General features: G+C 41.4%; 3 protein-coding genes across 3 annotated transcripts in view; all 3 read left to right on the top strand.

The window, feature by feature from the left end:
- tbc1d17 (TBC1 domain family, member 17) overlaps positions 1-9,929 on the top strand; it is an 11,603-nt gene extending 1,674 nt beyond the window's left edge. Inside the window, exons 3-17 of the mRNA XM_037688702.1 lie at positions 1,954-2,031; positions 2,132-2,243; positions 2,326-2,509; positions 2,596-2,707; positions 4,192-4,359; positions 4,443-4,568; positions 4,664-4,767; positions 4,843-4,937; positions 5,035-5,151; positions 6,739-6,839; positions 7,214-7,313; positions 8,966-9,063; positions 9,165-9,281; positions 9,364-9,450; positions 9,532-9,929. Of these exons, the coding sequence (XP_037544630.1) occupies positions 1,954-2,031; positions 2,132-2,243; positions 2,326-2,509; positions 2,596-2,707; positions 4,192-4,359; positions 4,443-4,568; positions 4,664-4,767; positions 4,843-4,937; positions 5,035-5,151; positions 6,739-6,839; positions 7,214-7,313; positions 8,966-9,063; positions 9,165-9,281; positions 9,364-9,450; positions 9,532-9,672 (1,740 nt within the window). The 3' untranslated portion in view covers positions 9,673-9,929. The remainder of the gene's footprint in view (positions 1-1,953; positions 2,032-2,131; positions 2,244-2,325; positions 2,510-2,595; positions 2,708-4,191; positions 4,360-4,442; positions 4,569-4,663; positions 4,768-4,842; positions 4,938-5,034; positions 5,152-6,738; positions 6,840-7,213; positions 7,314-8,965; positions 9,064-9,164; positions 9,282-9,363; positions 9,451-9,531) is intronic.
- A 5,444-nt stretch (positions 9,930-15,373) lies between these two features.
- On the top strand, positions 15,374-18,036 carry ccndx (cyclin Dx). The gene is made up of 4 exons (XM_037688701.1): positions 15,374-15,724; positions 15,802-16,017; positions 17,411-17,722; positions 17,887-18,036. Exons 1-4 carry the CDS (start codon positions 15,467-15,469, stop codon positions 18,034-18,036), a joined length of 936 nt encoding a protein of 311 aa, XP_037544629.1. The 5' UTR covers positions 15,374-15,466.
- Positions 18,037-18,697: 661 nt separating this feature from the next.
- Positions 18,698-23,916, top strand: part of nucb1 (nucleobindin 1) — a 7,511-nt gene continuing 2,292 nt past the window's right edge. Inside the window, exons 1-10 of the mRNA XM_037688700.1 lie at positions 18,698-18,749; positions 20,242-20,365; positions 20,450-20,557; positions 21,287-21,419; positions 22,521-22,624; positions 22,735-22,920; positions 22,995-23,085; positions 23,185-23,243; positions 23,331-23,423; positions 23,503-23,592. Coding sequence (XP_037544628.1) covers positions 20,246-20,365; positions 20,450-20,557; positions 21,287-21,419; positions 22,521-22,624; positions 22,735-22,920; positions 22,995-23,085; positions 23,185-23,243; positions 23,331-23,423; positions 23,503-23,592 — 984 coding nt within the window. The 5' untranslated portion in view covers positions 18,698-18,749; positions 20,242-20,245. The remainder of the gene's footprint in view (positions 18,750-20,241; positions 20,366-20,449; positions 20,558-21,286; positions 21,420-22,520; positions 22,625-22,734; positions 22,921-22,994; positions 23,086-23,184; positions 23,244-23,330; positions 23,424-23,502; positions 23,593-23,916) is intronic.

Raw genomic sequence — 23,916 nt, 5'->3', positions numbered from 1 at the left:
GTCCCTCCTCTGGACATGACCAAACCACTGTCCCTCCTCTGGACATGTCCAAACCATCTCAGTGTGTCCTCTCTAACTTTATCTCCCAGTTGTTCAACCTGTGCTGTACCTCTGATGATCTCATTCCTAATCTTCTCCATCCTTGTCACTCCTAAGGAGAACCTCAACATCTTCATTTCTGCCACTTCCAGTTCTGTCTCCTGTCTTTTTGTCCATATCTCTGTCTCCAGACCATACAACATAGCTGGTCTCACCACTGTCTTGTAAACTTTTCCTTTGACCTTTGCTGACAACCTATTGTCTCAAATGACTCCTGAAACATTTCTCCGTCCTGCCTGGACTCTCTTCTTCACCTCTTTACCACACTCCCTGTTTTCCTGGACAGTGGACCCCAAGTCCTTGAAGTCCTGTACCTTTGTGACCTCTGCTCCTTGTAGCCTCACTGTTCCACCTCCTCCCTCTCATTCACACACATGTACTTTGTCTTACGGCTGACTTTCATCCCTCTTCTTTCAAGTGCATACCTCCATCTCTCCAATTTCTCTTCCACCTGTTCCCTTTTCTCACCACAGATCACAATGTCATCTGCAAACATCATAGTTCACGGGGATTCCTGCCTGACCTCATCTGTTAGTCGGTCCATCACCAGAGCGAACAAAAAGGGGCTCAGAGCCGATCCTTGATGCACTCCCACCTCCACCTTGAAGCTATCTGTCACTCCTACAGCAACATAAATGCCTCCACTCGAATCTAGTGGCTAAACTAGCTGAACTTAATTATTGAACATAACTGCTGAGATCCAAATGTGATGAATTATGTAATTGAATTAGCAGAATATGATAAATAACTAGCTCTGCATTAAACAGCAGGTGATTTTGTTTGTACATTTTTATTGTTAGTAGTTAAATTATACCATAAAGAGACATCGCAGAGCGGTCATTTTCACCTGCAAACGACGTTCCTCCCTTCCCCTTTCATCCCCGGGTCATTGCCCTGCTGACTCAAAAGGAACGCATTCATTCTGACAAATGTCTCAAGTGAAAGGGACTTTAATTTCTCCCGTTGGTCAACAAGTTTTCCAACAGCAGCTGAGCGCCTCGTTGTTCACTGAACGTCGCACGCTAAAGCTAACAATAGAAATCTGTGGCAGTCTGTGTGTGAAAGGGCACGGTGTGAAGCTTTCGTTTATCTAAAATATAAACCAAAAAGTGTTAAAGCACAGAATACAAGATCAGCGTTCACCATTTAGATGTTAATCTAATCCAAAATGGAATTAAACGACCGTTTTGCAGCCGTTCAGACTACCGCCAAAACACATTTGACAGCATTTCAGTGAACATCCAGGTCTCTCAGCTGTCACTCAAAAACATTAGCCAATGAGAGCAAAGCCCTGATAAGTCCCTCCCACTTGAAACATTTAACCATTTTCATTGAAGTTGAAAAATGATGGAGTATATATTCTTTCAGAATATAAAACGTAGGGATCACGTAGCTTAGCAGCACAACAATTAGTGTATTGTTGATCAATCGCTGCATATTTTTTTACTTTATTCTGTACTTTATGAGTAGCAGCCATCTTGGATTTGTATGCCAGGGTTGGTGGAGTTGCTCAGAGTTTCCAAGTCAGGATTTTGACTTAATGGGACATTTCAGCTGAAATTTCTGGCAACACGACTTTCACAATAAAAACCCTAGAAGCAGACTGTCACAATAAAAGCCTCGGAAGCTGAAGTAACTAAGAACAAAATGAATTGTCAAATAGATATATGATAATTCTTACAACAAATTAAATGTTTTGAATTTAAATCAAATTTTTACTTCTTTTTTTTAGCTTTATTATATGTATATATTTTTTGTCTTATTTAAATTTGTTTGATTTATTTGGTAGAAGTCTACCTTCACAGGGAAGCTCCTGAATATGCATGAACTTTGTTCTGATTTAAATTTTTCTAGGCCGGCGTGCCGGCTTTAGAGTGGAGCCCACTGGAGGACGAGGGCCGCAGCGCCCCGGCTGTACTCTACACCAAAAAGGTCTGCAAACGTTTGTTTGACACATGTGAAAAAGTCAAAAATACTTTTTCTTAAAGTAAATCAAAATGAGTTTCTCATCGGTTTATTTTGTCGTGTTTAGGACGGTGATGGAGGGGAGGAGGATGCAAACTTTGACCCTGGTTACGAGCCAGACTGGGCGGTTATCAGCAACGTGAAGAAAGATTGCAGCCACGTCTCGGCGAAAGATTCGAGTGCGGTTTCAGCTTCTTCTTCTTTTTTCTGCAACTATACGGAGAAAAACATGAAGAATTAAAAGTATTTTGTCTTTTGCAGGTCAGTGGGCTTTCTCTCTGCCGCTCTCAGAGCTGTACTCTCTTCGAAGGTCCCGTTTCTCTTTGGGTCGGAACTTTTTAGTGCTGACCAGCAAAGGTGGCCACCCGCTTCCTCCTCTGCACTTCCACAGGGGGGGGACCAGGGAACTGCTGCGGGCGCTGCACCGTTACATCGTCCTGGACCAGTGAGTGTGACACACAGACGTTAGCATCAGTCGGTGTGAGTCTGCTGACGGCTGAGGTGACGCCACACGGTTTGTGTTGTCATCAGGTCACCTGTGGACGGGCGGCTCTTCCTCGCCTACCTGCGTGACCCTCATGATGTCTCGCAGCCCTTTGAGAAGTTGCAGTTCTTGGATGATGGCGGCTCTGATATCGTCACGGTAATTCTGTGAACACTGAATCATCAATCACGTAGTTGTTTTCCTGCTTTTTTAAATTTAGCCTCATTTCCCCTTTCGCTTCTGAATACCTGTATTTTTACGGCTATTTTAGCTGATCGCACACAAAAGCGTTCAGCTCATTCAGGAGATGGCTGCTATGACTGTATTTTTGTAACGCTACTGGCTCTGTTTAGTTGTATGCTAGTGTAGCCACCATTCTGCTACTTTTGACTTTTAGATATTGTTTTGGTAGTTTTAGCTTTTAGTTAGCCTTTTGGTATACTTGTCTTGTAGCTAACTATTGTCAGTCGGGTCATCTGGATAGTTTCCTTTTTTTTGTTTCTGCTGAAACGTTTTACTTTCCATCCAGAAGGCTTCATCAGTCAAGGAAACGCACAACACAAAACTGATTCTTCCCCCAACAGCTTACTCCAGAGTGGAACAAACCAGTTATGTTGGTGCTAAGATGGTCTCTTTGGCACGCCCCCTCCTCCAGTGCCTGCCCTCTTCTTTGTCGACAGTCATATCAAACTGGTTCAAAACCAACAAAGTCCATACTGTCCAGATGACCCGACTGACAATTGTTGGATTGTATACCTGGATTATTGAGTATGGACTTTGTTGTCTTGTAGCTTGTCTTCTTTTTATGGTTTTATCTAGGTCTTTGATACTTTTAACTTATAACTATCATTTTTTTTTACTTTTAGCTTTTATTTAGCCTTTTATTATGTTTATCTTTTAGCTAGCCTTTTGCTACTTTTAGCATTAGCCTTTTTCAACAGTTTTTTATTAGCTAGACTTGTGCTATTTTTAGCTTGTAGCTACTTTTCTGCAACTTTTAGCCTTTATTTTAGTAATATTAGCGTTTAGCTAGACTTTTCTTACTTTGAGTTACCTTTTTGCTATTTTTATCTTTTGGATAACCTTTTGGTACATTTAACTTATAGCTAGCCTATTAATGTTTTAGCCAGAATTTTGATATTTTAACATTTTTCAACTGTTAATTTTCAGCTAACCTTCTGCTACTTTTTACTTATAGCTACTGTTGCTACTTTTGGCTTCTATCTATTATTTTAGTACTTCTAGCATTTAGCTAGCCTTTTATACATATGTCACTTTACTAGATTTTTTTTTATTACTTTCACCTTTTAATTAGCCTTTTGCTACTTTTAGCTAGCATTTTTCTATTTCTAGCTAGCATTTTCCTCCTTTTAGCCTTTAGCTTGTGTACTGCTACTTTTATCTTTATCTTCTCAGTTTCAGCTTCTTTAGCTGTCATTTAGCCCTCGGCGTTCTTATCGCACCTTCTTAAAAAATGCAGCCTCTCCAGTTGTTCAAGATGTTAGTTAGACAGAATTGTTTGAATTCTTAAAAAAAATAAAAAATTATACATTTACATTTTATTTTCAAATTTTATTTATTTTTTTTCCTTACAAGAATAAACATCTCAAATTAAAGTTTGTGTTTTTCTGTCCTGTTTTCAGAGATTCATCCAGGACCCGTATGCCACAACTTTTGGTGGATTCTCCAAAGTCACTAATTTTTTCCGGGCAGCTCTTCGGCCTCCGGAGGCCTCCCTCTCACGGGGCGCTCAGAATCCCGGCCTGCCGTCGCAGTCTGATGACGAGCCCGGGTTCGAACTCATCACCTGCGTAAGAAAAGCCACAGAGGGGTCGATACGTGAAGCTCGAACCCCGGCTGAGCTGCTAATCCTGGTCTTTGTTTGTCCATCCAGGGCGTGGAGCTCGGGCCCCGGCCAGATGTCTCCAGGGGCAAACCTCTGGACAAATGGGAGGACTTCCTGGACCCTGAGGGCCGCGTGAAGGACCACGAGAAGATTAAGGAATTTGTGTTCAGAGGGGTATGCCATTCAAAAGAAGAGAACAGCTTTGATCTGAACCCTACTTCCTGTTTGTCTTTTATTGAGGCGTAAATGTTTTCGTGGTGTTCGTGCAGGGAATTGCTCCGACGCTGAGGAAGGAGGTGTGGAAGTTCCTCCTGGGTTTTTATCCCTGGAACAGCACTAGAAAGGAAAGAGAGCGCATCCTTCAGGTCAAAACGTGAGCGCGTTTCATTTCCGTGCACATCGGGACGGCTCGTGGAAATGCCATTTTAATGTCCATCTGTGTCCGCAGGGACGAGTACTTCAAGATGAAGGTGCAGTGGAAGTCCGTGAGTGAAGAGCAGGAGATGAGGAACTCCCTCCTCAGAGGATACAGAAGCCTGATCGGTCAGCTCAACAATCTGTCACAAAAACAAAAGCTCCTTTCATTGTTTTCAGTCAGCCGTGCAGCAGATGGTCATGTTCCTCCGTTCTGTTCTGACAGAGAGGGACGTCAACAGGACGGACAGACACAACACCTTCTTCTCTGGAAACGACAACCCAGGACTGACTCTGCTTCACGACGTGCTGATGACCTACTGCATGTACAACTTTGACCTCGGTGCGTGTTCAGAAACAGCTATGGATTTACATCGTTCAGTCCTAAAGTCGGCTTCAGAGGTTTTAAAACGGAGGATAAAAGCAGCAGATTGAAGCTGAAAAGAGGATCAGTAACGCCTCTCTCAGGTCGTCTTGATTCGGCTGAATTATCCGAATGATTCACAGCTATAGAGATTTACAACAAAATAATCTCCATAAAACTGCAGTCATACATGATGTAAGTTAGATGGGCGTAAAGTTTGTCGAAACATTCAGATGAACCAGACTCGATGTGAGCTAAACTTCTCGCATCGAGAACTTCGTCCTAAAAATCAGCTGCAGTGATGCACATGTTCAGATTTCATTTTAAAATCGAAAGAATGACCAGAAAAAAACAAATTTTCTGCAAAAATACAGAGTGAGCGCTAAATGACTGCTGAAGTTTGGATGAAGGCGTCAACGCTAAAAGAAGTTGAACACTTTTAAAGCTAAAAGAAGCAAAACAGGTGAAAATGAAAACTGAAAAATATCAAAATGATAGCAAAAAAGAGCAGAACTCTAGCTTAAAGCTAAATGTAGTCAAAGACTAGCTAAAAGCTACATGTAGCAAAATGCTAGCTACAAGAGAAAAGTAGTAAAATTATCCAAGTAGCAAAAGGCTAACTCAAAGTATATCAATGCCAGTTAAAAGCTAACAGTAGTAAAAAAAAAAATAACTTAAAACTACAAACAACAAAAGGCTGGCCAAATGCTAAACGTAGCAAATGGCTAGTTAGAAGCTAAAAGTATCATAAAAGTACAAAAACGGAGCAAGTTTGTTGAAGCAGATTTTGATGGAGATGCTGATTTTGAAGGAACTGAAGAGCAAAAAGTAAATAAAAAAATAAATTAATTAAATGTTAGCTAAATGTAAAAGCATTAAAAGGCTAGCGATAAGCTAAATGTTACAAAAGCTAGCTAAAAGCCAAAAGTAGTAGAATGGTAGGAATAGCTAAGTGTTTGCCAAAACTAAACATAGCAAATATTTAACTGAATAATAATAGTAATAAATAAAAATAATATAGTATAATAATAATAAATAAATGAAATCTAAAAGTAGCCGAATGAAAGCTAAAAGTAGCATAAGACAAACAACTTTTTAAAGATAACCGGTTTTGAATGAATTGAAAATATTTTGTATTTTTATGTGCAAATGTTTTAAGTTAAACATTTTGAAAAATATAAAAGTTATCAAAACTAAAAGTCCCCACATCATGAATGAGCTGAACCTTTTTTTTTTTTAATATAAATTATCAGCTAAAATAGCACACAGTTTGCAGAAGCAGGTAAAATGCAATAAATGAATATTAAGAAAAATAAAAAGCAGCAAAACAATTGATGCTAAATTAGCATTTGAAAAAGTATGATTTCAAATAATTAAAGTTATACTCTAACAATTAAATTACTAACTAGGGACTAAAGATTTCAGCAGGTTTTTCTGAGAACATTACATCCTCACAGCAGAACAAACAAACCCGTTTTTATTTTTTATCCAACATTCCCTCCATCATCAACCCTGAGCAGATCAAGAATTCAACGGGGACAAACAGAAATCCTTCTCTGCCTCCAGGTTACGTTCAGGGGATGAGCGACCTCCTCTCTCCCATCCTGTTCGTCACTCAGAACGAGGTGGAGTCCTTCTGGTGTCTGACTGGCTTCATGGAGCTCCTGGTCAGTAAATTAAAAAGTCTCTAACGGATGAAGCTTCGAACAAACCAAGGTCGAATATTTCTAGCCTTTTGATTTTTCAGAAGAGCTGCCGTTCGTTCAGAGGTTTTGTTTTTGTCGATTTTAAACTCAGCGGAAAGTTTGACCAGAAAATGAGGAATGAAACTTTAGATTTCAGCTTCATGTGTCATCTGTAGGTTTTATTTTGCTTTTCAAAAGATGAAAGAAACTTATTTCTAGGCGACTTAGATTATTATTATTTTTTTAAATTTATGAAATATATTTGCTAAATGCATCTTAAAGATTTTCGTCGGCAGTAAAATAAAAGTTCGAGCGACAGTACGAGGTTTATTTTTCTCTCCTTTTTGTCTTTGCAGCACCAGAACTTCGAGGAGTCTCAGGAGGCCATGAAGAAGCAACTCTTCCAGCTCAGTGTCCTGCTGAAGGCTCTGGACCCGGAGCTGTGCGACTTCCTGGGTTAGTCATCTAGAATTCACTGTCGGGCTGAAGCCGAGTAAAAAGGAACGCCTTGAGGCGAAGCTCGAGGAAACGGAAGATCAGAAACAAAAGAACCAGAAAAACTGACGTTTCTGGAAACTGCTAGTCAAACAAAGCAAAATGCTAGCTAAAAGGCTTGCCGAAAGCTAACGGTAGCAAATGGCTAACTAGAAGATAAAAGTAACACAAAAACAAAGCAAGTTTTTCAGAATATTTCATGCAGTATGATCATTTTGAAGGAACTGACGAGCAAAATGCTCACAACAAGTCCAAAAGCAACCTTTTTGTTTCTGCTCCCATTTTTCAAAGATCTAAGTCTTTTTCTACGAACACAAAAAGCCTTTTTCTTGCAACATCTGTGTCGTGCTGTGTGATAAAACTGCACATTTTAGAGTGGCCTTTTATTGTGGGCAGCGTAAGGCACACCTGTGCAATAACCATGCAGCCTAATCAGCATCTTGATGCGCTACACCTGGAGGTGGAGGGATTATCTCGGCAAAGGAGCGCCAACTAACAGACCTACACAAATCTGTGAACACTATTTGAGAAAAAGGCTTTTTGAGTACATAAAGTCTTAGATCTCGTGAAAAATAGGAGCAAGAACAAAAGTGTTGCTTTATATTTTTGTTCAGTATAAAAGTAACAAAATGCTAGCTAAAAATTAAAACGAGCTAACGCTAGCAACAGGACAACAGCGATGAAGATTAATGAAACTACTAAAACAATGACCAAAACAGTCCATGCTCAATAATCCAGGTATATAGTCCAACAATTTTCAGTCAGGTCATCTGGACAGTTTCTTTTTTTTTTTTTCCTGAAACATTTCATCTTCCATCCAGAAGGCTTCATCAGTCAAGGAAACTCGCAACACAAAACTGATTCTTCCTCCAACAGCTTATTCCAAAGTGTAACAAACCAGTTATGTTGGTGCTAAGATAGTGTCTTTGGCACGCACCCTCCTCTGGAGCCAGCCCTCTTCCACGTCGACAAGTCATGTCGAACTGGTTCAAAACCAGAACAGTCCATGCTGAATAATCCAGGTATACAACAATTTTCAATCAGGTCATCTGGACAGTTTCTTATCACAAGCAGAACTGGTTTGTTCCACTTTGGAGTAAGCTGTTTGGGGGAAGAATCAGTTTTGTGTTGTGTGTTTCCTTGACTGATGAAGCCTTCTGGATGGAAGGTGAAACGTTTCAGCAAAAAAAAAAAAAAAAGAAACTGTCCAGATGACCTGACTGAAAATTGTTGTACTAAAACAATGATTCCAGTTCTGAGGTTCACAAGTTTACCCCCTCCCTGAAGCCACAGCGGGGAGCGGAGGAGAGAACATCGTTTCATTGGTCCACTGTGACCTGTTCGGTAATTTCATGGGTCAGATTTTATTTGAACCATTTCTGCAGGTAGTCTCATGAGTCACGAGGACCCACCCCCCAAGAGTGGGCAGCTCTGTGAGCGCCCGGGTGTGACGAGGTTAAATGTTTTGGCTGCATGAAGCTCGTTAGCCCCTCAAAAAAATAAAAATACATCAATTAGCCGTTGTGTTCAAAGTCTGAAAAAAGTAGCGTCTTATAGTCGAGAAATGACGGCATTCATTGAAAAGGTCACGGGTTTTGTGTTTTGCTGTTCAGACTCTCAGGACAGCGGCTCGCTGTGCTTCTGCTTCCGCTGGCTGCTCATCTGGTTCAAGAGAGAGTTTTCCTTCGAGGACATCCTCACTTTGTGGGAGGTGAGCAGACACGACGTGTGACGGTACCCAAGAAGTCCAGCTGACGGACCGAATGTTGTTTGTGGCCGCACGTCCTCCCAGCGTCTCGTTGTCTTCCTCAGGTCCTCTGGACTCGTCTGCCGTGCGACAACTTCCACCTACTTATCGCCTGCGCCATCCTGGAGTCCCAGCGGGGGGAGCTGATCGGATCCGATCACGACTTCAACACCATCCTGAAGGTGGGGCCGGAGGACAGGTCACAGGTTAAAGCTCATCGTAAACGAACGGGTTTTCATTTTCCCCGTCCTGACTGATCCGCAGCACATTAACGAGCTGACCATGAAGCTGGACCTGCAGACGATCCTGCGCGACGCGGAGGCCATTTATCAGCAGCTGGTTTGCTGCAAGGCGAGTCTCTAAAAGATCTCCGTTTCAAAGCGTTGTCTTTCTGTAAACGCCGCCATGTAACGCTTTGCTCACCCATCACAGGACCTTCCTCTCAAAGTGCAGCAGGTTCTGGGCCTCTACGACCCGTCCAGCTCCGAGGAGAAGAGCCCAGACTCCCAGACTGGAGAGTCTGACCAGTCGGAGGCGGGAGCTGCTTCGTCACACGTCCCTGCCTGTCCTTAAATCCGAGGGACGGCTGGAGACTAAGAGCTGAAGGGAAAATATTTATGTATGAGGTATAATACTAACGCTGTTAGGAGCAGGCTGTTGTTACGTCACTCCACCTGCAGGGGGCGCTGCTGTTCCTAAGTTTACACGTTTCTCCTCCTCGCTGCTGCTGTTTGACTCTTCATTAAACGGTTATTTTTCTGAAATGGAGAGGAGTAAACTCTTATTGTTCCTGATTTTTGATGCCATTCCTCTCCTATGCAGTGTCTGAGCATGCCTTGTGGTTTTCACACAAATTTAAAGTTTTAATCCTTTAAAGTATTTGTAAAGTTAGATGGCATTTCCTGCTGCAACTTATCACCGAATAAACGTTTGAATCTAACCGAACGACAGCACGAGCGTCACGTCTATTTCACTTTTATCTGTTTTCATTTGAAGTTAACTTTTTTTTTTTTTATTGTAGAAACTGACATTTTTTTTATATAATTAGAAGTGATTCTTTAGATATTCCACTACAAATTCAAAGTTTAAAGAAAATAATTGGCGCTGACAGGATCAAATACTTTTTTGGGGTTTATTATTTAAGTACGCACCGACAGGTTTTTACAGATAATGTTCTAAAATTTTGTGTTTTTTGTAGCTGACGTCTTGGGAAATTACAGGATTTGATTAAAAAAATGTATCTACAGCCGCTTTATTTCTCATCAAAAGATAATTTCAGTTTAAAGCTCTGACTTGAGCGGGCAACAAGCATTCCTTCAAGGAATAACGAGACTTTCTGGAGTACCATATTTTCCGCTGTAAATGTCGCACCGCCCTATACGTCGCATTAGTCCAACTATGTCTAATAAAGTGGAAAAATCCATAAATATGTCGCTTCGCCGTATACGTTGCATCTATTATGCGTCGCAACCTGGAAACGTGGGCCGGTGTTGTGCCAAAAATCGACTGGCTGCCAAATGGCGGCTGCGAGAGCGTGCACGGGAGGACTTAACACTTAAAAAAAATATTTGTTTGCTTGACTTTATAGTAAAGGTGCGTCTCAGTTTAACTTTTACTTAATAAATGCACTTCAACAGTCAAATCAGCTGCATTTCACTGGGGTGGCGAAATGAAGCTGATTTGACGGTTGCTCCAGGCAGACGATGGCAAGCCAATTGTGCCATTAATAGCCACTTTTACATATTACATGACACAACAGCATGCCATACTGCTCGAGTGCCATCTAGTGGCTGAAAATGGTAGTGTTTAATATTTTCAGTCAGAATGAATGAAAATTGTCATATCTCAGCCAAAAATTGGTTTATAAATATGAGGAAAAAAAAACATAAATACGTCACTTCGGCATATAAGTCACAGGGCATGCAAATTATGAAATAAAATTGACTTATAGGGCGAAAAATACGGTAACCTGCTGTGTCCAGGTGTCGACAGATTTTATGCAGCAAAACAGAAGGTTTGAAGTGACTTTTGGTGTCTAAAAATGAAATAAAGCTCTGGTTAAGAAGTGAGTTTCTCTCGGCTGCTCCTTTCTTCAGGGGTCGCATGAAAGATTTGGCTATTGTTTCACGCCAGACTCCCTTCCTGGGCTTGAACCCACGACCTCAGGATTTCAAGCCCACGACAACGACCACCGAGCTACTGCTGTTAAATAGATTCAAATGTAACAAAAACTTTAAAGGAAAAATGTTTGATGTGAAATCTTTTGGGGATTTAAGGGTGAAATTAGTTTTTAAGAGCGCTGAGTTTGTTCAACTCTGGACCCCCCCCCCATCACACACACAAACACACACACCCCTCCCTTGGTGACCAGCAGGTGTCTGTGAGGTAAAAGAGAAAATAGGAGCTCTGTTCTCCTCTGTCCCGGGAAATGAGGTGGAAAATGAGGGGCGGGCGGCCACACCTCCTCCTCAGGACCCTCTTTTGGCTCGTCGCTCCCCCCTCCACCCCCCCGGGTTGTTTGAATACAGCTGCGGCGTATGAATTTAACAGGCTGCTTAAACAGGCCGATCTGTCAACCATCACGACCCCCCCACCCTGACCTGGGCCTGCCGGAGGAACTGGGCTCTCTGACCTTCAGTCAAAGTATTTTGTGCTCTGTCAGCGTCGAGCCGATCCTCTCTTTGAATGCTTCAGATTATCGTTGTTCAGATTATTGTTCAGATTATCGTCTTTTAGATTATCGTCATTCAGATATTTGTTGTTCAGATTATCGTCATTCAGATATTCGTCGTTCAGATTTTTGTCGTTCAGATTATCGTCGTTCAGATTATCGTCGTTCAGATATTCGTCGTTCAGATTTTTGTCGTTCAGATATTCGTCGTTCAGATTATCGTCTTTCAGATTAGCCTCGTTCAGATTTTCGTAGTTCAGATCGCCTCTGGAGTTTTAAAAAACGTGTTTAATCTGGACGTTCTGAAGAATTTTGCTCTGGAACAGTCAAACCTGCAGCCCTGATTTTAATCCCAGATTTTGGAGACTTTTTCCAATTAAAATCCAACTTTATGTGTATTTTAAAAGACTATAGTTACTGTGATGTTTGCAGAACCTTAAACTAAATTAATTAGATTATCGATAATTCAGATTTATTTTAAAGTTTCATTTGTTTTCTGTTTTAAAGTTCCTGCGCTTTTATTTTTGTAGTTAGATTAACTGGTTGATGAACTGAAGTTTGGACCAAACTGAATTATTTATAAGTGATTTTTCACAATAATTATATATTATATTTTATATAATTATGATAATTGTTTTGTATTTTATTAAATCATTTTTATTACTCACATTTGATGTGTTGCAGTTGTTTGCGTTTGATGTAAAATGCACTTTTATTTTTTCTGATTTTATTTATCATAAAAACTGTTTAGTTCTTTAGTTTTGTAATTTATTTGTGTATAATTTTTACACATTTCTAAAGGTATATTGCAGATGTCGGTAAAAACAGAATTTAATATTTTACAAATCTAAATAAAGCATTTATTCATATATCAAATATTGTGTTTTAAATTTAAACATAAAATCATCCAGATTGATTATTAAAGTCTTAATGTTCTTTTGGGCCCTCGTCCGTTCGATAATGATGAGAATTAAAATAAAACCGTTAAATAAAATAAACTTATCCTGATATTTGAACCGTTAAGATTTAATTCAAAATATCGCTTTTTTTTTTTTTAATAAAAACTTGAAAAATGTTAAATTTTTTAAAACATTTTGCACAATTTATTCTAATATTTCCACGAGGTTGTATTTTTGTTCCTAAACCAGGGGTTATCATTTATTTTTCATGTAGGGGGGGCGGGGGACGGGGGGTGCAGTTGGAGCTTTTTGTGTCAAATGTCTGAATTATTGATGCTCAGCTGAAGTTCGTTCGTCCATTTAACTCTCGTTTGAAACTCGAGCCTCTTTTCACGTCCTAAATGTGTGAAAAGCCGCCTGTAATGACCGTCAAATACAATCTGTGTCTCTGCTGGTGGCTCCAGCCCCTCTGAGGCCCCCAGGCCCCCCCAGGGACCGAGTGTGTGTGAAGTGTGTGTAGCCGGCAGCAGGCCCGTTTGTCTGACACTGATTTGTTAAAGCTCAATACGGCTCATTGACCCGCTCCACTGTCTGCTGCACACACACACACACACACACACAATCTCCCGCAGCAGATTGTCACAGGGAGCGTGTGTATCAGATCTGATCAGAACATCAGCATCTTCATATTCCTCTTTGATGTTTTATTAAAAGTTTTAATTGATCCGCCTAACCGCCTAAAGGTGAAGGTGGTGTTCTTGCGTGGAGGTGTTCTTGTCTCTGTTAGCAAAATATCTCGTGAACCACTGGACTGGTTTGAATGAAACTGTTGGAAATTAATCACTGGGTGCACGTCGACAACTGGTTTACTTCTGGAGACGACTCGAGTCAAAATGGCCGCCACAGCCAGCTGAGCCTAAAAACACAGAAATGGCGTTAACTTTGTGAGATTTGCAGATACCGAGCTAACACTTGGTGTGGTAGTCGCTGAGACTGACCCTCAACAAAGTTTCTAAGCGTAAAAGGATTGTGCAAGAATTCTGTTTAAAATTCTGCCATTACTATCTGTTGTAAATTAGGCCTGTCTGTTAGCAAAATATCCCGTGAACCACTAGAGTGATTTTACTGAAACTTTCAGAAAGTAGTCATTTTATGCGCCACAACTGATTAATTTTTGAAAACGTTAGCCATATTTTACTCTTGTTAAGCTAAAACTTTGTGTGGTAGTAGCTGAGAGTAGTTTTCTACATAAACGGCCTCGTTTGATGCTCAGTTCGTCCTTCGTGGTTTGAACTGTTTTTTTTTTAATTTGACAGCCTTGGTAAGTTTTGCATCACAGTCTGGTTTGTAACATTTCAGACTCTTAATAAAACAAAAACAAAGAAACAAATATAAATAAGATTCTTAAAAACCACAGAAAAGTCCAGATTCATGTTCGATTTGTAGGAAAGAGAAACATAAGAAAATAACATCCTGATGCTGATCAACAACACGGGTAGAAACATCTAGTTAAGTCCTCTGGATGGATGCAAAAGATAAAAAAAAATTAAAACTTGTTGAAATGTTTCGTCTTTAATCCAAAGGACTTCTTCAGTCTGAGGAGCTGCAGTAAACTCAGTCTTCTCATGGTGGATCAACCAGTTTGTTGTTGACATCCAGAACTAGCTGAGCAACATCATCAGGCCAAGACTGCGGTTTCATCTGCAGGTCAGAGGTCACTCTTTCAGGGATGAAGATGTTCACATCCTTGATAGAGAGGAACGATGGTTTGAGAGAGGAGTGAAGGAGGCCATCTTTGTGAAAAGAAGCCGTCCATCATTAAACGGGGCGGAGCCTCCGTGTTCAACTGTCCCCCTCTTACAATGCTGTTATTGCTAGTATCACTCAGCCCCCTGTGAATAGCAAGCGGCCATCAGGGCACTAACGATCAGTCGTTAGGCTGATGGTCCTCCTTTATCACGTGAACAGCTAGTTCTGGATGTCAACAACAAACTGGTTGATTCACCACGAGAAGACTGAGTTTGTTGCAGCTCCCCAGACTGAAGAAGTCCTTTGGATAGAAGACGAAACGTTTCAACAAGTTAATTTTTTAACCCATCCAGAGGACCTGACTCAACTTTGTTGGAAGAGAAAAACTTTTCCTCAGTTTGAAGCTGCAGGTTTTCAGCGTTTCTCCCTGAAACTATAAATTTTCCGTCTCTCTCTCTTTTTTTTTTTTTGCTCTGTTCGTGTTCATTTTTGATGTCGTCATTTTTGGTGCAAATGTTTCTTTTTTGCGTTGCTAAAGTGAAATAAATGTAAAAGGAAGGAGCTGAGGACGCTCCTCCTGCAGCTGACGTCCATCCTTCCGCCGTTGGACGTGTTTCCTCCTCCTCTCAGGTTGTAAACAAACACCTCCTCCTTTTGTCCTCCATTGTCAGAGTGTGGAGATGACCTTTCTGTCCTCTCCCCTCGCTGCTTCTTCTTGTCCTCCCTTCTCTCTTTCACTGTCGACAACAAGCTGTTGCCGAGTCCCAGCGGGCCCCGTCCCTCTTGTCTGCTCCTCTCCTCCCCTGCCTCCCTCTCTCCCCTTGCTCTCCGTCCCTCTCCCCACCTGTTGAGGCGATTGTTGTGCATTCTTATTGTTTTTCTATTATTTCATGCCACTCGTGAAGGTCTCTGCCCCTTTTTGTGGTGTTTTGTTTTTTCTTGTCCCTCTCGGTCACTCCCTCTCTTTTTTCTGCCTGCTGGGTATAAAACTCTGAGAAAACGGTGGGGGGTGATATTCAGCCAAGCTCTTGGACGTGTAACCCAGCAGATGGACAGAGGACAGTCTGTGTCTCTTTGGTGCGAGGAGATGGAGGAGGACCAGAGTGGAGAGCAGGAGACGAGCGAGGAGCAGGCCGGGGGCCACGGCTCGCAGCTCCGAGCGGCCTGGGACCCCACGGTGTCGGGGCACCGTGTGATCCAGAGGCTGCTGCACGTGGAGCAGAGGTACCTGCCCTCCGTTCTCTACATCACCCTGGTCCAGCGGGACCCGGGACACAGGGAGGAGCTCGCCAAGTGGGCCTTGGAGGTAAGAAGCTCCAGCGTCTCACGTTCCGTCCCTGCAGCTTTGACGCTGACGTCCTCTGTCTTCTGTGTCCTCTGCAGGTGTGCTGCGAGTGCGGCTGTGACGAGGCAGTCTTCCCCCTGTCTGTCTCTCTGATGGACAGGTTCCTGTCTGCTTCTCTGTCTCTGTCTGTCTCTCTATACTGTCTGTCTGCCGGCTGCATCCTGATCGCCTCCAAGCTCACGGAGTGTGACGTTGTCCCTGCTGATACTCTCTGTGCAGCGGCTGAGTACGGCTTCCAGCCTTCAGACCTGAGGGTGGGTTTGTGTGTCCACAGGACGACCACGCCTGGGGGGGGGGGGGGGTCTCTTCTACCTGTGGGCCCCTAAATACGAGCCTGATCCAACCCCGATTCTGAAAAAGTTGTGATTTTTCAGCAAGATGCAGTGACTCTCACAACAATCACAACTTTGGAACAAATAGTAAAACTTAGAAACTGTAAAATTTTTAAAAGGGTCATTTTGAATTTTATTTATCATTTTTGTTTTCTACAGCGAAACTTCCCTTTTTTCATTTATCAATCGTCTGTAAACGTTCAGGACCTGAGGAGAGCAGTTGTTGATGAAGTTCTCATGAAGAACCAGTTGTTCAACGTCATATGCTGATAATAATTATGCCTTTCCAGATGTGTAAGCCGTCCATGCCAGAAGCAATAATGCATCCCCATATCATCAGAGAGGCAGGCTTTTTAAACTGCACTGATACCCACAATAATATGGAGGACATGGCATGTTTAGTTTCCAAAAGGAATTTCAAATGAAGCTTCATCTGATCCCAGAACAGTTCTGGACTTCACCTCAGTCCATTTGAAACGAGCTCTGGTCCAGAGAAAACAGCAGCGGTTCTGGATGGTGTTTACATCTGGCTTCTTCTTTGCCTGATAGAGCTTTAAGCAACTTTAATGGATGAACTGTGGTTACAGACAATGATCTGTGGAAGGGTTCACGAGCCCAGAACAGAACCAGACCCAACGAGCCAGAAGATTACGACCATCCAATACTGACCTTCAGCCTCATCCTTTGAACTCACAGATTTCTACAGATTATTCTAATCTGCTGATGAAATCATGATCTGATCTCTTGAAGCCTTCTGAATTAAAAAAACAACAACATTATTCTGAAATTGTTGAACTGTTTTCAGACACAGTTTCTCACAGACTGATAAATGTCTGCCCGTTTTACTTGTGAGAGATTCAGCCTCTCCTTAAAGCTCTCTGGATACCCAGCTCTCTTATGACCTGGTGATTAATTACAAAATGCTCCTCCAGCTGTTTCTTATCCACACCACTTACTTTTGCACTTACTCTGGAACAACTCTCTTTCAGATGTGTTGCTGCCATCAACACCAACAGTACCTTGATTTTTAATAATACAACTTCTTAGTTCAACGTTTGATATGTTGACTGTGTTCCACTGTAAATAAAACATGAGTTTATGAGATTTGCCAATCATTGCATTCTGTTTTTTTTTTTTGTTTTTTTTCACATTTTCCACAAAGTCCCAACATTTTGGGAACTGTCCTTGTTTAACATGAAACACACATTAGTGATTGGAAAGCCCCAATCCTCTTTGCAGTTCTTGATTTGCTTCTTTTTATTCCACTGAACTGAATAAATATACCTTCAGCAACTTATCCTGGTCTCTCCATCAGGAAATGGAGCGTGTCATCCTCGCCACACTCCGGTGGGACACAGCAGCAGTGACCCCCCAGGACTTCCTCCCACACTTTCTGGCCTCCATGAAGGAGCGAGGAGACTCGGAGCCGGAGCTGCTGTCCACCCTGCGGCGGCACAGTGACACGCTGGCTGCCATGTGCATCTGTGACTCCCAGTTCCTGGGCACCCCACCCTCGCTTGTTGCTGCAGCATCACTGAACTGTGCACTGAGGGGCCTGGGCCACCAGGGGCCCACTCAGCTGGCTGTCATGAGTGGAACACTGGCAGAGCTATGCCAGACAGATCCGGTTCGTCTACCTGCCTACTGGCTCTAAACTGAATAAAGTCCTGTATAATGTTAAGACTTTTTGATTTTAAGGGACTTTTTAAACCTTATACTGATTCTAAATTAAAGGGAATACTTCACTCTGTAATAGAACTCTTGTTTTTATGTCTTTTTTTAAATTCCCAGGCAGTGCTGCAGTGTTACAGTGAGATGATCGAGTTTGCCCTCAGACAACGACTGCGGGGTGAGCATCATCAGGGCCCCAAGCAGCAGGACGAAGAGGTGGAAAATGAAAGGGCTGGAACACCAACTGACATGAGAGAGATTGATTTTTGAGCCATAAATCGACTGCATTGACATTTCAAATCCAACAAAATATTTTAAGTTCATCAGTCAAACTGATATAAATTTATTATGAACTTTATGTTATATGTTCCAATATGACTTTTACTGACTGACGGTTATTTATTGGTTTGCCTTATTTATTTATTTGTGGGAAATCTGTGCACCATGTGCCATACTTGATTATGTTTTGGTGTGAGTTTGTTCTTTAGGGTTTGAAGTTGTTTTGATGCACAATATTTATACATTTATTTATGATCACGTGCAATTAATTGTTACCTTTTCATTATAATTTATTAAAATTTTTCATAATGTGTTTTAAGTGAGCTGATAGACATCAAATATATATTTCAAAGTTAATAAAAATAAAAAACTTTGTACTTGTTTGTGCCTGTTTTCCCTGGAAAAAATGTTGCTTTAAATGGACAATCAGAAAACACTGCTTTCATACTATTAACTTTGTATCCTCTATTTACACTATTTTAGCATATAAAACTGTGAATTTAACTAGTTATTAATATTAAAAAATTTAAATACCTACGATTTATTGTTTTGATACTAACGTGAAGCTTGATCATGAAATGTGGTAAACACGCGCAGCATCTCTTTTTTCCCGAATGTTTTGAAGGCAGCATAGCTATAGCATTTTAGTGACGTCATCTACATTCGACGCGTAAACAGATTCGTGGATTTTACCATCTCGCGCGGTAAGAGGCATTTGCGATGATTTTTTAAAGTTTTCCAATAGATTTTAATTAATATTTTAAATATAATCATGATTATTGTCACTGAAAGCTGTGCTGAAGCGAGACGACGTGGATCTAAAACAGACTTTTCTACTCCACCGGCGGGAGCTGTAAAATTACAAGAAGCTAAATTAATGCTAACTTATTAAGGTAAAAATAAAAATTATCTAGCTACTTTATTACTCCTTTATTGTTATTACAGACACATGACACATTCGTAATGATGACTCGCGCCTAAATCAACATCCGTGTTTGTCCTAGCTTAAGCTAGCAACTAGCAATACACAAACTAGTTCAGTAAATTGAACGCCAAAAATCAAATTTTCACAGTTTTAAACTATTTTTCAAGAATATTTTTGGTTTCATTACCCAAATCTACCGCTGTTACCAAGACTGCAGTATTTTCACTCTTAAAATTGATCATTAGCAACATTTGTCATCTTAAAATTAATATTTAATCAATTAAATGTTTACTTCTTAAAGTGCTATGCTAGCTTGATTATTTTGTCCACAAGGCATTTCCTGTTGTTGTGGAAGTAAGGTTATTTTGTTTTAGAGGAGTCGAAAATATTGGTCTGGAATTAAAATGAACACACAAATCATGAAGTTATTAAACATGGCCTGTGTAATGTTGGGTAGGGATTTGAGTAAGTTATTGATTTCTAGTGGAAAGTGAAGATACAAGTGGAAATATTCTTAAATGATAATGATATGAATAAGAAATCATCTTAAATGTCCTGATGCATGCTCAATAATCCAGGTAAAATATCTAACAAGGTTAAGTCAGGGATGGGTTCTTCTTTGTGGAACAACAAAGATGAATCCATCCCTGACTTAACCTTGTTAAATCATCCTAAAGTTAAATCACAGTCAACAGTTGAACCAACAACCCAACGGCAACGTGGAACAATTCCAGTTGCATAATGTGAAAGAAATAAAATAAAACAGACTCTTGTATCATTTTTAGAAAACAGTTTATCAGTGGAGCTAATTGGTAAAATAAAAGAACTGATGTAGATTGAGAGTTGTGCAATCTGCCTTGTTTAAAAAAACAACAAAAACAAATGTCCGCTTGGATCATTTAATGTTTTTTGTGCATCTTGTGGGGAGTGGTGGCGCAGAGGTTACAAGATGGGCTTGTGATCGGAAAGTCACAGGTTCACCTCCCGGTACCGTCTACATCAAAATATGGGTGGAAAAGGTGAAACACCTCCCTCCACCCTCATTCGCCCCACTCTGGGCCCCTGAGCAAGGCCACTAACCCCCACCATCTGCTCCCTGAACAGGTCTCTCTTGAAAATGAGTTCTTGTGGCTCATTGAGACTACCTGGATAAATAAAGGCTAAATGGAAAAAAAAAAATCTTCTAACATCATCACTTGTCATACTCCACATATAACTCTGGTGTAGCGTGTCAGAAAACTGATGCCATGTCACTGATGATCACCTTACAGGACAATGATCCTGAAACTGGGCTGGCTGCTGCTCCTGTTCATCTCTGCAGCGGTGCGGTCTGTGCCCATCGATCGTAATGTAGGCAATCAGGAGCAGAAGGAGGAAACACAGGAGGAGAACATGGTGAGTCTGTGAATTGTTGCTTTGATATGAGATAAGCTGGGGGTCTCCTTGTTGTAACCTGAGCTGTATAACATACGTCTGCAGGACACGGGTCTGTACTACGACCGCTACCTCAGAGAAGTGATCGAGGTTTTGGAGACTGACCCTCACTTCAGAGAGAAACTGCAGACAGCAAACACAGAGGACATCAAGGTTAGCATCTAGATCTGTTGTTCTGCTCAGACTATATTTGAGCCCGATTTTTAACTGGTACAGGCTATAGAGAGCACATCACGCCAGTTTTGGCCTCCCTGCACTGGCTACCCATTCACCTTCGGATCCATTTCAAAATTCTCATGTATGTTTTTAAATCACTGAACAGTTCCGCCCCATCCTATCTCACTGATCTTCTGCAGCCATATGTCCCACCGCGCTCTCTGAGGTCAGCAGACCAGATGCTTCTCTCAGTCCCAGAAACCCGTCGTAAGCTCAGAGGTGACAGGGCTTTCTCTGTTGCAGGTCCACGACTGTGGAATGAGTTGCCATTGAGTGTCCGGCAGGCTCCCACACTCTCAGTCTTTAAGTCTCGCTTGAAGACCCACTTCTATTCGCTTGCCTTTAACACGGTGTGATTTGTTTTGGTCCGGTCTGTTCTCTGCTCTGTTGGCCATTTTAGTTAGCTTCTGCTGCTATTTGTATCTGTATTTCTATTTTATGTTTTCCTGTCTGCTGTGCATGTTTGGTTCTTTTGTACAGCACTTTGGTTGGCCTTGTTGCTGTTTTAAGTGCTATATAAATAAATTGGTATGGGATGGTATGGTAGACTATAGTTACTTATATACTCCGATCCACATCTTTTTATATATGTCATAAGTTTGCTTTCTTTATAACATGCATTTATTTTTTACTCTAAACTGCTGGTTGTTTTGTGTTGGCCAACAGAACGGGCGTCTCAGTAAAGAGCTGGACCTGGTCAGTCACCATGTAAGGACCCGACTGGATGAGCTGAAGCGGCAAGAAGTTTCTAGGCTCAGGATGCTGCTGAAAGCCAAACTGGACAGCACAAACACGCAGAGTGAGTCAGAAGAGTCTGCGACTAAACAGTTCTGTCTGTATTATGCTGCCCTGATGGAGCCCGCAAGAACATGAGCTTTCAGGAATGAAGGCAGCTTCACAGAACCAAAAGAGGCGTGGAGCTTCAATGCATTAAATGTGTGGCAGACGTGTCCCTCATATCGTTTTCAAAACTTCATGAATTTACTCAGTTTAGTTATTCTCTTTGGGGTTCTTTTTTTTTTTTTTTAAACCAAATGCAAAGTTGCTGTGCATCATTAATCTTGCCCTGATAAAAATTTTAAAAAATCAGTATTTTGTTTATTCCAGCGATGGAGTGGTCCCACAGTTTGTATGTTGCCACTTCATCACTTTACTGGGCTTTAAAGCCGGCCTATCTTTTCACGTGTCGCTTGTTTCGGCTCCGTTACTATCTCGATTCACGGCACAAAGGTGCATCAGTGATGAGTTGCTTCGACACCCCCCACCACCACCACCTCAGTCCAGTCAGAAATCACCCCGAGGCGTCCAGAGGGCGTCTAAATCCCAATTTTGATTGTTTTGTGAAAGAGATTAGACTGTTTTCCTTCAGGCCACTGAATAATTTTTTATTACACATTTGAAATAATTTTACGCTCTGATTTGCTGTTCTAACACAAATAGATGACCAAATACAGATTCTTGTATTTTATAAAGATTTTAACTAGCTTAATAGTTATTGTTTCTTAATGAGTGTAAGAAACAAATGAGAGGAAAGAAACAAATTTTATGCAAGTCATTTCACTTTGTCACCGTCTTGGTAGGAATCGTGGTGCGTCGTGCTTCACACCCCCTTCATGGCATCTGTTCCCTCAAACAGTGCTGCTCCGGAGGCAAAGCTGGAGTGATAATGATTTTGTTTTCTTTTGTCTGTACCGTTAAAAAAAAATTCTCACGAAACGCTCGGAAAGTAATCGTTACATCTAAAGCAAAGTGATAAAAGAGGATGATTATGGACGAGTCCTGGTGCTCCTCATTTTGCGTCAGTAACTAGAAAATAAGCATTTATACAAATAAAAACATGATTATTTGCGTAAAGAGCTGAACATATTGTTGTATTCTGTTGTTCACGTGTCTCTTGCAGGCCTTCAGATGGACCACGCCTCTCTGCTGAAGCAGTTTGAACATCTGGATCCACACAACCAAAACACCTTTGAGGCTAAAGACCTCGAGCTGCTGATTTCAACGGTACAAAACTTCAGCTGTGAAGAAATACGATCTGCGCTCGCCATTCTTCACTTTAAGGCTTCAGAGAATTCCAGTTGGACAAACCTTTGTGTCACCTGCTCCTTGTTCAGGCCACCAAGGATCTGGAAAATTATGACGCTGAGCGACATGAGGAGTTCAAGCGCTACGAGATGCTGAAGGAGCACGAGAGGCGGGAGTACCTCAAGGGTCTGGACCAGGAGAAGAGGGAGAGGGAGGAGAAAAGGCTGCTGGAGATGAAAGAGAAACACCGCCAGCACCCAAAAGTCAACGCCCCGGTCGGTGACGGTGCCTCTACGTTTATCTTTTCTTATTAATAATGTTTATATATATTTTTTTCTTAATCATTCAGGGAAGTGTTGCTCAGCTGAGGGAAGTTTGGGAGGAGACGGATGGATTAGATCCTCAGGAGTTCAACCCTAAAACTTTCTTCAAGCTGCACGGTGAGTGAGAACGCTCTCCTCTTAGTTGCTGTTTTCTTATATTTAGTTGTGATGAGTTTAGTTTGATAAAAGCTCATTTATTTTCTCTGCTTCACTTAGATACAAATGAAGATGGAGTTTTAGACGAGCAGGAGTTAGAAGCACTCTTCACTAAGGAGGTATGTCAGAGGTTTTTTTTTTTTATCTCAGACTGTTTAACTTCTTGCATGAATGATTTGTTTTATAAAACACTTGTTCTTCGTCAGCTGGAGAAGGTCTACGACCCAAAGAACGAGGAGGACGACATGATGGAGATGGAGGAAGAACGTCTGAGGATGAGGGAGCACGTCATGAACAACGTGGGTCTCGTTAATCTGTCCAGGCACATTTTCCTCACTTCTGTTTGACCGATGCCGACTTCCTGCTTGTGTCTAACAGGTGGACACAAATAAAGACCGGCTCGTCAGCCTGGAGGAGTTCCTCAAATCCACAGAGAGGAAGGAGTTCAGTAATCCCAAAGACTGGGAGGTAAAGGGCCTGAATGTTTGGGGGGTGAGGGTGGGGGGTTGTTCGGAGGTTCAGGTTAGGTTTATTTGTCATATGCAAAATCAACACAAGGTCAACAGTGCAATGAAATGCTTAGGACAAGAAGAACCATCTTGACTTGCGCCCCCCCCCCCAAAAAAAAAAAAACAAACAAACAAACAAAAAAAAAGAAATACCAAAGCATGCAGCAAAAATATTACAAAAATACTGCAAAAATGCTAAAAACACACAAAAAATACTACTAAAACACTAAAAACACACTAAAAATACTACTAGAACACAAAAAACATACTAAAAATATTACTA

The sequence above is a fragment of the Nematolebias whitei genome, chromosome 15, assembly GCF_014905685.2.
Source record: "Nematolebias whitei isolate Nwh7 chromosome 15, NemWhi1, whole genome shotgun sequence".
Classification (NCBI taxonomy): Eukaryota; Metazoa; Chordata; class Actinopteri; order Cyprinodontiformes; family Rivulidae; genus Nematolebias; species Nematolebias whitei.
This window is presented reverse-complemented; position numbering and strand designations above follow the sequence as displayed.

What these genes read in the sequence shown, in the direction of transcription:
- ccndx (XM_037688701.1), top strand. Translation starts at nt 15,467, where the DNA reads ATGGACAGAGGACAGTCTGTGTCTCTTTGGTGCGAGGAGATGGAGGAG. An exon ending in TCCAGCCTTCAGACCTGAGG is followed by an intron (nt 16,018 to 17,410) that starts GTGGGTTTGTGT and finishes TCTCTCCATCAG; the next exon opens with GAAATGGAGCGTGTCATCCT. An exon ending in AGCTATGCCAGACAGATCCG is followed by an intron (nt 17,723 to 17,886) that starts GTTCGTCTACCT and finishes TTAAATTCCCAG; the next exon opens with GCAGTGCTGCAGTGTTACAG.